This window comes from Buceros rhinoceros, unplaced genomic scaffold, assembly GCF_000710305.1.
Source record: "Buceros rhinoceros silvestris isolate BGI_N320 unplaced genomic scaffold, ASM71030v1 scaffold3057, whole genome shotgun sequence".
Classification (NCBI taxonomy): Eukaryota; Metazoa; Chordata; class Aves; order Bucerotiformes; family Bucerotidae; genus Buceros; species Buceros rhinoceros.
Genome location: NW_010422737.1, coordinates 65384 through 82838, shown reverse-complemented (window position 1 = coordinate 82838; position 17455 = coordinate 65384). Strand labels below are relative to the sequence as shown.

The 17455-nt window shown below is 35.8% G+C and overlaps 1 protein-coding gene across 1 annotated transcript in view; it reads left to right on the top strand.

The window, feature by feature from the left end:
- Positions 1-17455, top strand: part of CADPS2 (Ca++-dependent secretion activator 2) — a 120827-nt gene that overhangs the window by 40782 nt on the left and 62590 nt on the right. Inside the window, exons 10-13 of the mRNA XM_010140154.1 lie at positions 1326-1346; positions 12341-12444; positions 14006-14014; positions 15957-16113. Of these exons, the coding sequence (XP_010138456.1) occupies positions 1326-1346; positions 12341-12444; positions 14006-14014; positions 15957-16113 (291 nt within the window). The remainder of the gene's footprint in view (positions 1-1325; positions 1347-12340; positions 12445-14005; positions 14015-15956; positions 16114-17455) is intronic.

The window sequence follows — 17455 nt, the reverse complement described above, 5'->3', positions numbered from 1 at the left end:
TTAAATCTATTCTGGAAAAGGAAAAAGCAAAAATAACAGTTTTCCTTGGTTTTTATCTTTCTGTATTCGTAAAGGGGGTTTTTTTAATGTTCAGGATTTCAGTCTTGTATCAAACCTTTTGAAATAATAGCTATAAGAATGGAAACCTTTTTAAGATCGTGAAAGCATGCAAAAGGTATCTGAACTTACTGACACTATATTGGATTGGAAAAATTTTTTACACTGATGTAAATACATCTTTGCCCAAGACATTTTAACTATCCTAGCAAATCGTGGCAGTTTCACTGCAAGTAGCAAATTTTGCACTTAAAATATCCACACTGTTAACACTGCAGTAAGCTGAAACAGCACATAAAACTGCCATCCATCCCACGCAATACTTCGACTTGCAAATTCCATTTTGGATTTATTGTCTTTTGGTTGAAATAAAACTAGATTTCTGTGAATAGTTTTACACTCATGTAATTGAAACCCAAAGCACGGTAGGTCAGAAATATGTTGAGTTCTTTTCTGAGAATAAAGCAGAATCCTATTTGGAGTGAAGGGCTCCGGAAACATAACATCATGAAATTAAACACATCGGTTTTCAGTAGCAATGAGACCTGTATTGGTTTCTATACACTGGTCATTAGAAAGATCCATTATTCTTACTAATACAAAATAGATTCCATTCGGCTTCTTTAGGTTTAGGGGAGAATTATTGTATCCATGCACTGAAATTACATTGCTCTCTTGAAAGTAATTCATGTTAGTGTTTGCATGTATTGCTTTCTCCTCATATTGCATACCTAAAGCATATAGTCATTATTTTGTATTTTTGCTGATGTCCTCAAATGTAGCTGTTTTGGGGGGATTTTTGTCCTATTCTTTAAGTATTTCTTCAGTGATCAACATACTATCAGTCAGTCAAAATGCAACTATTGCATGATAGTATCAGCATGGACCAAGAGTACCTCCCTGATACGGAGAAGTCTCTAACAAAAATAGTATTCTTATATTCTTACTTTCATATATTCTTTTACTAGTATTTCTGTTTCTAAATGCCTAGGCACAATATGGGTGCAAACTCAGCAAGTGAGCCCAAAATATAGACAATATAGACCTAATAAATGTAAATATAAATACATTACCTAAACACATACACCATTTCTGCCTCAGCTGAAAAAACTCTTTGCTTGTGTGAGCTGAGTGTCAGGAGCCTTGCTGCTTTACACAAGATTTTAACTCCTTATTTAGTATTTATTCTTCTCTAATGAAATTAAAGTAGTTATATTTCTGTAATGGTGTTTTTCTTTCTCTTTTCTTTTTTTTTTTTTTGTATTTAGCAACAGCAGAAAAGGACTCAGGTGATTACTATTTGTGTGCATCCCTGCATGTATTACAGGTGTAGTGTGTCGTGTTGGGTGTTTTATTATTTTTGTTCATTTCAACAATTCCAAGATGTAGAGAAGAACATGTGTGAATATTAAAATCAACTTTTATGCAGTGTGGTCAATGCATTCTTCATTTACACTGACACTTAACTATGATGCGCATATTTATTAGCAGTTAATTTTGTATTTTGGAATGTGATGCAATTGTAGTTTCTGTGAAACAGGTGTAACAAAGTGATAAGAAAAGTTTGGCTGTTACATTCAAAATCAGTTTGTGTATTTAGAGGAATGTAATTTCATAATCATCAGCAAAAATGGCATCCATTTCTTAATAGCACTGATGGATTTAATGCTGAAGGTCTTGATAGGAAAAGTAAGTTTGTAAAGCTGGTTTTATATCTCTGTCGTATGGCTTTGTTGAGTGATATGTTTATTTTTCTACTTGCAGCTGAAGGTTAGGAGGATGGTAGTTCTTTGTTTTCCTAATTTCATGAAGCTGATATGGTGTATATTCTCCAATAGTGCAAAGAGGTTTTTCGAGTGCTTATATCCCAATATTTAACAGAGTGATCATAAAAAGAGCAGAGCTTCATCAGTATGTGTGGCTGAGTAGTATTGGCTGCATAGAAGTATGAGGCATTGTGCATACATACGCTATGAAATAGATGCACGCACTACATTGTCTTACCTTTTTTAGAGATGTGCACACAGACCCAGTGGAAGCCTGATCATGATGCTTTGTGGGGTTTCCACAAATAATATCAACCGCAGTTATGGAAAGGGACGTCGAGTTGCTGGTATTCTCAGGATGAACTGATTTTCCGTCTTGAAAGACAGGCTGGGATGATGATTATATGAAAGTAGTTCAAAGTGAAGATCCTGGCCAGTGAGGGGCTTGAAGGGAGAAAGATGGTCCATTTTTGAAGGAACAGCTTCTTTATCCAGTAAACAAGCAAAAAACACCAGCAAATTATTCAAATTACTTTTTTTAAAGCCTGTGTTCGTAACTGAAGATTCAAAAAATTCCATTGGCTCCCAAAACTTACACTGGTTTTAATTTGAAATTTTAAAAGCCCTGGAAAATAGGGGAGCTCTGTTTGGAATTGTTAAAAAAGAGAGCAGGTGCTGTGCTGATGGCGTGGGTATTCATGCCACAGCCTGTCAGGATGAGTTGATACAAGCTCACATTGATCAGGTAATCTCCTGACCCGCTCTGATCAACAGGGAGAGGTTCAGTAAAAGTAGGTGATTCAGAGCACTTGGAGGCTCCTTCAAGAATTTCTTTGTGAAAGGGCCTATCTCACGCCATCAAGTAAAAATGCTCTCAAGACAGACACCTAGAGCTAGATAGCACAAATATTCCATTTAGGTTTCTTATGCCTGTATGTATTGAAGAAAATGCCTCTTCACATTAGAAATTTAGAAAAATGTTGAAAGGAATTTGTGAAATGAGAAAACTAATTTTAGAGGTTTTGTCCATTGACCTTTGCACTCTAAAAGCTCAACTATACACTTTTATATAACATGTATCACCTCAAGTACAAACCTCCTTGTGCCACATACTTGCTATTCTCATTTTTTCTCAGGCTCGGTGTGTTGGAAATATACACCTTAAGCACAGATGACACACAGTTACAAGCACAGAAGAAAAAAAAAAGACTGTACCTGATTTCAGTCATTTTACATTAGATTTATGCTTGCTTTGAAAGTAATTATTGCCATGTTCTTGAGACAGGCCAGCAAAGCTGTCCCTTAAGTGACCTGGCAAATAATTATATTAGAGGATGGATGAGAGGAAAACCTATCACATACAGTGAGTAAATGGAAATTCACTGTGTGAGTTAGGTGAAGCTAGAGGTTTATAGGCTGTGTTTATAATTGCTGAGTTAAATTCTGCTTCTCACTAAAAATGCAACTGACAATCAGACAACTCAGAAAAATTAATTTTATTGAAAGGAGTAAATAGACTGTGTTCTACCAGAACTCTATGCAAAAGAGGAAGCAGCTGAAGGGAATCCAAATAAAATAATAATTTACCCTGGCTATAACAGGGCCAAATCCTGCTCCTGTTGGTGTCATTAGCTAAACTCCTACAAATTTCATAATGAACTTGATGTACGATATGCTTAGCCCTAATACATACATTGTGCTGTCATGGACAATATGAAAAACTGTTTGTTGATAACTATTATTTACCCTTTGAATTGTGCACTAGATACTGTATAGAAAATCTTGAATTGCAGGAGTGTCCTTGTTAGGTAATACGGAGGTGAACATGCAAATTCTTTTTGTTGTGAGAATCCTTTTTCAGCAGTGTGGTTGCCAGGTTCCCAGGTCCGTTCCCCAAGTGCTCTCATTTTCACAGTCTCAATTGAACATGGTTCTGAATGCTTTCCCAGAAGACACTGGTTACTTTCTTAATGGCAGGCACAGTGGTGTAAGCAGCACTTGCATCAACAGGATTTGTTTGCAGTCAGGATGACATTTTATTTAGCACTCCCATGTCGATGTACTATTATGAATATAGAACAACTTTTTTCAATAAAAATCACATTTGCAATGACAATTACACAGGATTCAGCCTGCCGTTCCTTACCACAGGTACCGCTGAAATTCTCATGGAGGAGCTAATCTGTTCTATCAGTATAAATGCCATGATGAGGAGAACAGCAGCAAACCTACTTTTACAATTTTGAACTATGCTTAAGAACTCTCATATAATGCCCTTGTAGTTTGCAGCAAGTGTTTATAATTTGTCAAGGAGATTATCACAGCATCGTTATGAAAACCATTTTCATTTCAGCACATGCCTTTGAGACTTTGCTACCTGAACGTACTTTCTAGATCATTTTATGTATGGCCTATTTTCCTCTCTTATTCAGTATTTAACTTGAGTTAACTCTTCTTATAGATAATGTTGAACATAACTGGACATGCTAGATGCTGAGGCCAGAAGCAAACAGCATTCTTCAGATGCATTTTGTAGAGCTTCCAATGAAAAGGTTATAGAAAGTTGCATGCTTCCCTCACCTGTTTTTTCTTCTTCAAGAAAGATGGCCTCCTTCCTTATTTAGAATTCATATTTTTAGCTATATTTTATGCACACCCATTAACACACAGAGAAAGTAATAAAATGCTTTATTTCTCCCCAGAAATGAATGGGTTTCTCCATTTAAATTTATTTGAAATCTGAATGGCTGAGGAGTAATGAACTCTGCTAGTGCTGCTGCCATTGCCTAAGAGAAGGGATAGAAACTTACATGTAAACACATTTTTCAGCACAAGGGCATTATCTTGCTGTGGGGAAATAAAGGGACTGGGCTAGGGATTAAAGTGGTAATGGCTGTGAAGGGAACAGGGCAGTATCTGTCATTGTCCATAGATATTTATTTCTGAGGTAATAGACAGTTTGTAAAAAACTGAATCATTAGATAATTGTCTTTCAAGTCATTATGTTTAAAAGTCTGAACGTACTGGGATCCTTCTGCCAATCAGTTTTAAAAAAAAAAAGAATGAGAATAAATTCCATTAAAATCAGAGCAAATAGTTACTCTGTAGCGTGCAATTGCTCAAAGACAAATCACAGTTGTCATCCCAATATTCCTTTCTATCAGACAGACTGACAAAGACTGAATAACTGTTAACTCCATACAATAGGAGGTCAGGAGCAACTCAATAGTTTGCTGTTTTTTAAAGGACATCCGTCGTTAACATACTCATTACATACAAGTTTCTAAGGGAAGGGTAGTATGTAAATGCCCTCAAGGCTCAGAAGGATCTATCTGACTTAAAAATGAAGAACACTACAAACATTATTGAAATTGAGAAGGCAAGTGGAGAGAGTCATCGTACCTGGAGAGGACTTGATTAAAGCTCTCCATGCATGTTCATTTCACTGAACAAAAAAACCGAATGAGTTGTACAGCAGCATAGCACCTTCTTGGTCTCTGTTTGTTGTGCAACTAAACTGAAAGAAGAGGACATGGACAAATACACCTGATTTCATTTTTGGAGCAGAGGTCTGGAAAAGAAGCCCTGAACTGTTAGTCCAAATCCTGATACTCCTTTGTGAACATAGCCACATCCTCTCTTAACAGCTGGGTTGAATCAGTCTTTGTCACTGCTCTTCCCATTTTCCACCTTCTGCTTCACCCATGTGAAGACCTTTTCAAGTCGTGTTTGCTCTACAGGTCTAGAAATCACAGTTAAACTAGTTCCTGGGTTTTAGCACACTAACCTTGTGCTATATCCCTAATGAAGGAGGGATAGTTCCCACCCTCATTAGCATTTCGTCATCTTCAATTGCTCCTAGCACTATGATGAGTCTTACAGAATTGTTTTATACTCATGCAGGCTGGGCTTTCATCACCTTGTCTCAGAGTTTTACCCTCCTGTTCTTCATTTTTATCATCTTAGGAGCCTTTCTCTGTTAAAGTTTGAATTCCACCCTCTTGAACATTGGTGACAGGAACTGTACAGTCATCCCCATGAGATGCCTTGCACAGTACTAGTAGTACTATTATATCAGAAATACTTAATCTATTATATTCAAGGTCCACTTGTCTATATCTTGCTTGTGGCACACAGTCGTTCTTGAAAAGTTAATTCAACCCAGTCTTCAGGGTTTTGATCATTTCCAGATGACAAATTCTGAGTTTATAGCAATTTTTTATTTATTTATTGCAGTTCATATGACAAAATACATTGACTTCTTAAAGTATTGAATTTTGTTTCTCTCTCCCATTCTTTGGAATTGTTCAGTTCCTTTTACTGTCTATTGCCAGGGGTTTACAACCATGTTATCACTGTGCTCCTAATATTTATTTTAAGTCATTGGTAAAAATACTAAGGAACCTCAGCCCTAAGGTGGATCTTCAAAGAATTCCTCAACAAACCTTTCTTTGCTCTTTCTCAGTGCTACCTATTGCCTTCCTCTTGAGGCAGCTTCTTTATGCCACACATAGTTTCTTTTTTAATCCTCATTTTCTTCAGCTTAACTGGTAGTTTTCCCATGAGGCACAGTATCAAATGCCTTATTAAAGTGAGAATAGATGAGATCTACTGAATGTCTTTTATAAGAAAAGCCTAGTGCGACCTACCTTTGCAAATCTGTTACATTTTATTCTGGTTTTTGATCATTTTATGTCCTCGATCATTTCTTCAAAATTTGTTTTAAAGTTAATAATTGTCAACATTACTTTTCCCTCCTCCTTACCTTGCAGCATTAGATTTGTTGTTGTCTTTCAGTACCTCTCTAAAATTTAGACTTTTAAAATTATTAGGTTTTTTTAAAACCACTTATTACTAAGTCTGCACATTCAAGTGCCAGTTTTCTTTCAGACTAGTATGTCAGTTATTCAGGTCTCTTCATTCATGGAGCCCTTCAGTTTGCCATGTTTGTTACCTCTGAGTTTTATTGCACAGGAACAGAATGTCCTGAGAACATTAGTTCTTTCCCATTTTGAAGAGAAATTAGAAGTGAGGGAAAAGAAGAAAATACCAACTGCTTGTATCTGTATTGCCAAAACCACAATACAAATAATCATAAATTGCCTTTGATCAGCAATAAAAAATTGAGATTTTGCTTCATATCAGCCCTTTTTCTTCTGCTTTTACCTTTTCAGATTTGTTGTTTCAAATTTGTTTTTTTCCCATGAGCCAAGATTCCCTTTATTGGGAAAACGATGACAACAAAACCCAAAACCAAGCCATGATTGCCCCACAAAGGTAATTCCATTGAATACTATGATAAATTTTAAAAAACCCTGAAAATATTGTAGTGTGACCCACTCGTCAAAATAATAGGTTACAGACTAGGAGACACGAACTCTAACTTCCTACAAATTTCATAACCTCTCTGTACTTAAGTGATAGTGGTAATTAATTTTTTTTGTCCCTAGAATTTTAAATCTTATTGTATTCTTAGAAAGCAGCTATGAAAATACTAGTTTCAAGTTCATAATTAAAGCTAAATTCCGTTATTTATATAAGGCTGGATTTTTTAAAAAAAAGAAATCAGAAGGATATAGAATGCCTTCCCAGATGTCCATCCCTTACTTTTTCATGCAGAATTAATTCTGTGAGAATTTGCAAGAAAATCCACCACAGTCAAATCAAAATTATCTGTGGATAGATTATCCCAGTTGTGGATTAACTCTGGAGAATCATTTCAGGTCTAGTAACATATATTAGCTCCAGTTCATTGATGTTTGTACTGCTTTTGATACAATCTATGGTGTATCTGTATTACCAGGTTATATTACGGCCTGCTTTGCTGCAGGGCTTCCCCGTCATCCCCTCCACATCAATACAAGTTCACTCTCGGGCTCCCATTTGGAGTGAATCAGTCAGATTCCGTGGCAGGAGAGCTGATACAGACTAAAGCGTAGCTCGTTCGGGCTCCGTGCACTACAACTGGATTTTGAAAGGAGTACAGAAGATGTACTCCTTCTAGATAGACTTGCCTGTCTATCCAAACAGGCAATATTTCTTCAGAAACTCCGAGATTTGCTCAGGCCATGCACTACTGTGTGTGCAGCACATCCTGGAAGGAGTTTGACAGCCAACAATCATCCTATTATGTGCCCTCCTGTGGGTGTAATTCTGGTACGTGCATAAAAATGAATTAGTTTGTGGTCAGACACCTCCATTAGCAAACTCCTTGCACTTTCTCCAGGCATTAATCCTGGTAGCATTAATGTTAAGTAGCACAACAGCTGAGTGCTGCCAGCAACCAGAGCAACAGCGCCAAGGAAAATGAAAACAAATGCTAATTGTCTTACATGCAGGTTCAAAATGCACACTGGATGTTCTGTTGCAGCTTGGCATAAACTGAGCTGGACCAAATCCTAAGCTGCAGCAAAAGTCTCCAGCCCCATCTAACTGTCCGGATGTGAAGGTACCTGTAAGCCCGCTGTGAACTCAGGGTCTCTCAGCATACTTGCCTTTTTGCCAACATCCCTGCCGTTGGTCTGTGGGAGACCCTCTGGCCTGGAGACAGCTTGGCTCTGCTGAATGTCTTGGTCTGGTAGTGTTTGTTTGAAGAAAAGCGGGAAGGATGAAATACTGGACAGGGAAAACCGGTAAGGGATATATGCAGTATATAGGGGTGACACTGGCAGGCCAGAGACAGGTTCCTCCTAGCTGCACTGTTCTCATTCCTGAGAAGGAGAATCACCTCTTTAATCGTCAGATGCCTGTGCCCAGCAAATGCCAATGAGAAATCCAACAGACATGTTTAACAGCTTACATGCTGGGGAGAAAAAGACAGAGGTGAATACTTTCATCTTTAAGGATAAACTCTCTTCTGGTAAGCCAGCTTAAGGTAGGTTTTAGACATACTGTTGTTAGGTTTTAGAGATCCTGGTGGGCTCAAGAAAGAAGGAACAGGGAGAAGTTCTCTGACCTGTGTGACACAGGAGGCCAGACTTGATGGTCTGACAGTCCTTTGTGGCCCTAGGCTCCATCAGTCCAAGAAGCAGTCACCTTTTCATTTCAGTAGTGTTTTAGTCAGTTAACTTAGCTCATTTAACAATATTTTCTCGGTACCTCTGAGACTCACCGATAGTGTGTACTTGAGAAAGCATTTATTTGCAAAGCCTGGCTTGTTTTTTTCATTTTGACAGAATGTGAAGCTGAAAACAGATGATTGATGGCTTTTTCTGTTTGTTTTCTAAAAGATGTCAAGCAGCATATTTACTGTCTTGACTCCTGCTGCAACTTGTTAGTTTGAGCAGCATAAACACATTTTAACAACACTTAGTAATTGTGGGGAGAAAGACATCATGAATGTAATGAAAACTGATGGCACTGATTTTTAAAGTATTGTCGAAAACATAATTTGCATGGTTCTAGCAAGTAGTAAATAATTTCAGAGAAAATCAGTAAATAGTAAATAGCATGGGGAATTTCACACTAACTTGAAACTGAAATTCACTGAGCATAATCTGTTCCTCAGTTTTAGTCATTCCTGCCATGAAACATCATTCAGAGACTTGCTATACTCACCTCACAGGGAAATTCATGGTTTTCATCCTCTTTCCTCCTGAACACACTAATCCTATTGAAAAACCTATTCCTGAGCATTAGTCCCATAATGATTGAAATCCTTGCAATTTCTGGCTTAAATAATTTATCATAACTGATTTGGTTTTATGCCAGCATCATCCCTGATCTTAAGCAGGTCTTCTCCTTCCCAAGTGTTCCTACTGTGGGAGCACTATATTCCCACATTGTCCATGTAGGAACACTTATGATCCCCTCCTTCACACTCCATTTTATTAGGCTTATCATCACTTTCAAACAAACACACAAATAAACCCTAGACTGTCCATTCAATCCCATTTCTGATTGAAATTTGGAATTCTTATCCTTTCAATGCCATTTCTGATCAAAATTCATCACTTCAAAACAGATGAGCAGAACTCAGTGCCTTGCTCAATGGAATTAATACTTCCCTGAGACCATGATTCTCTTCATCATGATCTTGTCACAATGGTGGTTCAGGATAATCTCACAGTTACCTGTTAAACCTATGGTCTTTCTCCTGCTCTTCCTACTGATAATGATGTCTGTTCAATAGCCATTTTTAGGCTATCTTAAGCTTATTCCAGGTGTGGAATAACTGAACTTACTCCAGTGCAAAAATGCAACATCAGATTCAATATAATTATTAGAATTACTTTCTTACTAATTTAGAGGAGCCCTTCTAGGATATAACTTTTCAATAGTTTACAGCTTACTTAGTTTCATTGGAAGGAATGCAATTATGAATGCAATTCTTTTGTTTACTTGGTTAGTGGTAAGGTCTAATGAAGATCAGGCAGAATTTGTAATAAAATGAGTTGTTTATGCTGAAATCAGATGTGCCAGTCATTCTTTATATTAATATCACTGCTTTCTTCTTAAGACTCATTAACACCATTGGTACTGATAGTGATACATCAGCTGTATGAATAGTATTTGCTCTGTGTTCAGGGAGGAGAGGACACCACTAGAGGAAACAGCAGTTTCAGGCCAGGATAAGCATAGAAACCACTATTCAAGTCTGAATCCAATAGTAGCCTTTATACTATAACCTAAATAATGCAGTCTGGACCTTTGTAATCTCACTTGACATCATACATTTACATAGTTGTGGTTATGTTCATATAATAGTGCTAGAGTATCAAATTTGCAAATTCAGTACACTATTAATAACAGTGATCTTGACATTGTGAATGTAGTTTGGTGTCCTGATGTGTTCTGTGCTTGGTCCGTGTTCATACATTAACTTTTCCTTGAGTTAGATAGTGGGTTTGGAAATCATATTATTTCAACATGTCTGCTTATGTGTCTATTTTAATAAGATTTGAAATATTTCTTTTAGTTCCTTCAGTAACTAATTTGCCTGCTTTGTTTTTTTGCATGAAAACAACATGGTTTTGTAGTCACCTTTAAGTAGATGTTTGCTGGAGGTTATAATCCACTGTTTCTTCAAAAATTACATAAAAGCTGTGTATTGGAGCAAGGTACTATGCATCACTGTGGTAGTGCTGAAGAACTAAAAAAGGTCACTTGCCTTTAAGATGTCTGAAATATTTTGACTTGCCGGAAATGTTAAATGTTAAAAATATTGAGTGCATGCGGTTTGATCTGATTACTGATACTAAAGAGATTATGTACGTTTTTAAGTAATCTGCTAATGTTCGATGTCATGATGAATGCATAAAATGGGAAAGAAATGTCAGCAGAATTTTCTGTTTATGAAGGTGTGTATTCATGTGATGTGCTATTCACATGATCCCTGAACATGCACAGAAAATGAGAAAAGAAGATTCCTGACTCGCCTTGTGCTATCAGCTTCATCAATCCTCTGCAAACCTTTATACATACTTTATCTATACTTTATATATAATTATATTGTACAAAGTCATTTCCAACCCACAGTATATGTTTAGGTACAGGAGATTCATTAAGTAAACGGGCTCAGATACCTAATATTGAAGTTATTCCTAATGACACAAATCATGCAGCTGGACAAATTACTTTCACTGATAAACTATGATTGTAAAAAATGTCAGCTGGTCTCTTCCTCTATGTCCCATGGTTCTTCCTGGGATCTAATCCTATGAACTCTTTTAAATTAAAAACTAAAATTAATTTCCCTGTAAGAATTTTAGTTACATTTGTTTTACCTTTGTTGTTTGCTTTCTTTTTTAAGTCTGTTTTGTAGAATGAATGTCATTTGTACCTTGTCCATTTGTCCTTGTATTCTTTTATGTGGAGTTTTTAGTAGGCTTGTGTGAATTCTGTTATAACATCTTTATTTTATAGTGCTGCTTTTCACTATGGTACTGAAAAGAATGCAAATTGACTCTTATTGCTGAACAGCAGGTAGAAAATTTGTTATTCCAATAATTAGTTATTAGAAATCAGTTATTTGAATAATTATTGTGGTCTGTGCTTTTCTTAAATACACCTAAATTGTAGTGTCATTTAGCTTAAACATTTGGGTTTTTTTTGACTGCTGCAAAATGCGTGAATCTTGCTGTCCTGGTTTGAGTTTGCTGATTACGGTAATGAGTCATCTAGTGGGAATAGCATTGTACTGATGGTACAATAACAAAAGAGGTCTCTACAGTCTGCTGTCTTTGTATATTTGTCCTTGAGGAGAATTAGAACTTGCTTGTTGCAGAAATTGAGCATCTAATACATTGATGCACCTGTTAGTTCTCATGTATTAAATCAGATAATGTTTATAATGATCAGTGAATCTTTTGTGAGTGAAATATTTTCTCTTTCTAGTGCTCTGGACATTCAGCTGTGTTTACTTGTATTAAATGATTGTCCTTAACACGTAAAATTACTGATACTTGGGAAAATTGTAACTATGCACCATTCCCGTTCCTTTATGACTTGCCTTTCTCTTACTGTTGAATCTTATTTGTAACTAAAGCTATTTTGGTTTGCGTTTTATATTCATATAGAGACCATGAGCCAAGCAACACCTGCTAGAAAACTGGAAGAGGTTCTTCACCTTGCAGAACTCTGTATCGAAGTATTGCAGCAAAATGAAGAACATCATTCAGAGGTGAGGCCGTAACTGCATTTGCTGTAGAGGATGGTTTGTTTCTAGATTTTTCATCCCCTGATGTGAAGCAATTCTGTCAAGAAACATTTTTGCTTTACTTTCTGACATATGTTTAAGGCAGTTCACATTTACAGAGGAATGAGAGACTTGAAGCTTATGAAAAGTGAAGTGAAATAAAACTATTTGAATTCACTTGAATGAACTGTAGGTTTAGAAATGAAAATTAAAGAGCATAAAATAAAGAAAGCATCTTTGTGCTGGAGGTGGTTAAATGGTATGGAAAACATTCATAGCCCTGTACAGTCGTTTCTTCCAACTTTTCACCTCTCCTTCAAAATAGAAAGAAAATTTAACTGAATGTTAGTTTTCATCATGCTGTATAGATCTTGGTGTTAACATAAAAGTAATGATGGGTATAATGATCACATTCACATTGCTCTTCTGTTGATTGGAAAAGTACTGCTTTTTAAACTTGTGCTTTTAAAACAACGTTGTAAGGTAGAAGAAATAAAATAGAAAAATTTCATGTTTCTTACTCTCAAGTCTTTTGCTTCATGATATAAAAACCATAATATTTAGAATATTTAGAATTGTAGCACCTTTTATATTAAGGAATTACAAAAATAAACTTGACCGGGTACACACAATTGTATGTATTATTCACATTTAATTAATAAATACAGTTTTCTGAGGTTCAGGAAATTGTTTTTAAAATGTTCTCAAAAAACTCAATAAATATTTTGAGGGACAATATGCAAAGGGATAAACATGATTTAGTATATTTAGTTATAAATAAGATAATTCAAAACATCTGGTTTTATATCACACTATGGAATCTAGTTTTTAGCTTACATCTGTCATGTGTGAACTTGTTATAGATGTTTTAGCTTATACTGAAGAAACAGCTGTTTCTATGATTTGAAATTAATTCCCTGGAGGTCCCGTTCTGCACTACTGTTGCCACTGTGTTACTCTGTAATTATTACTTAATAAGATGTATATATTGTTGTCTCTGTCTTTTGAGGATCTGCATTACTATAAGAATATTAGACTTCTGTGGAAAAGAACACAGAAGAAGCAGATCAAATGATACATGTATAATTAAACATTGCTGTTCAAAAATTACTTTGCTTACTGCTTACTTTCAGTCAGAGATGTGGTATTTTTCAGAATGGTAAATATATTGCATGTGCCTTCAGAAAAATAAGTTCAGCAAAAGTTTACAATCTAATCTGAGAGTGCTTGAAAAGAATAAAGGTAGTTTTAAGATTATTTTCTCCTTCCTTTATTCATGTAATAAATGTTCAATTTTAATGAAATTTATAGAGCATGCAGAATTTCAATATTAAAATATATCTGAAAACAAGATCACAAAATTATACATTCCCTACTCAAAACCAAAGTATGGTGTCTTCATATCATACTGTTAAGTAAATGTTCAGCGTTTCATGGTGCAGTTGATGAAAAGGATCAGTAATCTCTAAAATAATATATCACATTTTTAATACGAGATTTTTTTTTTTTAATTCATAACACTTCCAAATTTCTGGGATTCCCAAAGGGAAGAGAGGTATGTGATTCCTCATAAACTAAATATTATTTTTCGCCATCTATAGCGTGGAATCGTGTATTGAATGTGTCGTGTAAATTGTTCTGATTTCTGGTGTTGTATTGCCGCATATGTGTGTCTTCCTAGAACTAAGAACTCAGCCTTCCTTTAATCCCATCAATGGTTTTGTTCTCTTAGAACATGTCTCACCAGATGCTAATTGCCTTTAGCCTGTGTTCATATTATCCATAATGACTGAACAACTGCCTTAGCTGTAGTGTTTGTTTTTCTGTTCTTCTTCCTTGATGCCTAAGCAATGATGGGTGGCTCTTGAGAGGGTCAGAAGAATTTCTGTCTCGGTTCAAAGTGTTTTCTGCTTTTGCATTTGCTTTGTTTTGAGTTTTTGGCAATATTTTCTGAAAAGAGTTTTGCTTGCCTAAAAGGGACACCTGCCAATGCTTGTATACATTTCTTCTTTCTTTATTTCTTTGCATTTAGTTACTTTCTAGGCTCTGTTCCTTTAATGGTCTCCCATTTAAATAGGATTTACTAATGAGAAACTTCTTCCATTCTGAGCAAAAAACTCCACTTCAAACACTTGCCAAAATTTTTGAAGCCTCATCCGTCCTTTTCACTATGGTGCCAGTCAGCATCCTTCAGTCCTGACACTGCAACACCCAAAGTACTAATAGCAGAGGGTGCTCAGCATTTCTTCAAAACCTCTTGCAAATTCCTCTTTTTCAAGAAGAATTACAGACAGTCATCTGAAAGCCCAGGACACAAAAAACGTATTTGAAGACCACTTTTCAGAAGCTGTCTCTTATTTGATGTCTTTCAGGCCTGCGTTCTGCATTACCTAGAACCTGTGTTTCAGTAATGCAGTTGAGGATTTCTGTGACTTTTTTTGAAGTTGTGGGAACTCATCACTTGTATAGATCAAGCAGTGTATGTCTCATGCTGATAGCTCAAACATATTCAAAATGAGGAACATCCTAAGTTTGAAAGCAAAGACATTTTTTTATCCAGTCTGTGTAGGTATTTCGCACTGTCAGATAGTTTTGGGAAGTCTGAACAAAGTCATAAGCTGACTTCATCTGTAACTGCAGGATCATTCAGCACCCTCTGATCCAATACTCAGCTTCAATACTGACCTTCCAGAGCCTCGGTTAAACTGGCAGTGGAAAGGTACACGGGTTATATATATGTGAAGCAGTCTTTAATGTGGAGCTGGCTTTACTCTCTGTTTTGCAGATTTCTCCACTTCTTTTAAGCTAGAATTAGCTAAGAATCTCAGTTTTTACCAAAGAAAACTGCATTCCAACATGATTTTAAGTTACTGAAAATTAATATAGACACTAGTGAATTTCTAAAGAGGTATTTATAGCACTTGTGGAAGAAAGGCTGGATGCCTTCCTCCAAAGCAGCTAGGATCTTTAAGGCAAAAATAGGAATTAAAAAGTGCTTTGTATCTATTAAAAAACCCCTTAGACTTCAAGAAATAAAATTTCACACTAAAACCACCCTTTTTGATTAACAAATGAGTGCAAAATGTATTCACGAGAATTTATTTGAAAAATAAATTAATCTGATTAGTTACAGCCTTAGAATGGAATGAAAGCACAAGAATCATATACAGTAATTTTTCAAAGATGAGGCCTTCATCTTTTCTTTGCTCTGTGGCAGAAAAGAGTTGTGGGGTTTTACAATCCTTTTTTGAATTTTTTTGTGTTACATTTTTGTTCTGATTATATCATCTTACCCATCTTACCTTAATCTATTTGATCTCTTACATTTTTGATGCAAGGTGTTATAAAATATTTGCATATTTTTCACTTGGCCTGTTCATCCTCCCCAAACGAGATAGGACATGAAGTGACATACCCAAATTTATTTTGCCATAGATACAACACACCTCTGTGCTTTCTGATTCGTGTCTCGTAATTCTGTTTTGTCATGTTTGCAGGCGTTCGCTTGGTGGCCAGAATTACTGGCTGAGCATGCAGAGAAGTTTTTGTCTCTGTATTCTGTTGATATGGATTCAGCACTCGAGGCACAGCCGCAGGACTCCTGGGACAGCTTCCCACTTTTCCAGCTGTTGAACAATGCCCTCAGAAATGACAGTAAGATCTTAAAGTTTTTATTTATTGTACGCACAAGATTTTTGAATGTGCCCACACCTTAGAAATGTGTTTCAATATAATGTTATTGTAAAAATAAAAGTGACAGTGCCTATGTTTATGATATATACCCTGCTGCTCCATTTCTTGGAAGTTGAGCGGTTTCTCTCTATCCTTGCACCATTTCAGTCCTAATTCTGGCAATCCCTTAAACCATCCAGTATTCACATATTGCTCAGTTTGTAATCAATGGTATACAAGCAGCATAATAGATACTTGATATTTCACATTTAATCTATAATGCTTAAATGAAATTGTAGTTCAAATTTCCTTCTAAGGCTTCATGTAAACTACTTCCAGAGTACTTATGTCTCCGAAGGTATTGTAGACTTAGCATGAATGGGCCAAGATACAAAGAACAAATCACAGTGTTATTTTCACTTTGTGTATTTTTGTATCATTATTTGAGTTAGAAACCAAAATTTCAGATAGCTGTATTATCTTGCTTTTATTCCTCTTTGAAGAGATTTTTTTTTTTTTAATAATAGCTAAGTGATGTCCCAGGCGTGTTTTGTCTGAAAGTGATTTTAATAATTGAATTGAGGAAATAACCAATGAAACCAAGGAAAATGGATTAGGAGTTAATTTAAAAAACATTTGAATTGCACCTAACATTTTAATGTATCATAAAGAAAAAAAATACAGTTGTGTAATGGTTTATATATTTACTCACATTCGATGTTTAAAAAATTACCTACTTTTAAAAAAAATATTTTGGCAATCCAAATGCTATTTTTACCGAATGATACAAGTTATTCCAAAATATGATTTTTTAAAAAATTATAAATAAAATAAATCATTTTTAAGTCTTCCTGGAAAAATTAATTTAATTCCTGTGGCAGTTCAATAGCTTTTAAGAATTTTAGCTCCACTTGAGCTGCTTGATTGATAAAAATGGAAAATAGTACTCGAGAGCTTTTCTCCAAGGTCACACGTATTACAACCTATATTATTTGTCATTGTATTATTGTTAACCTTAGCTGCAAAGTGTTTATTGAAATATGTAGGTCATCTCAATATAGTACCTGTTGGCCACCGCACCATATCATGGAACGGAGCAGCAATCAAATGTACAATTCCCTGTGAACACAATGGATGATGAAATTCATGGAAGGAAAGGGGCAGTACCGCTAAACTAAAGCTGAGTCTTAAACAGGAGTGTTGGAAGTCGCTCTTGAATGTGGTCTAGGACGTAGCAAAAGAACATAAACATCGAGTCTTAGTGGTCTTTTTCGATGAGTTATGTTTCCATACCCTGTCATTTAGCAATACATGAAATGCCATA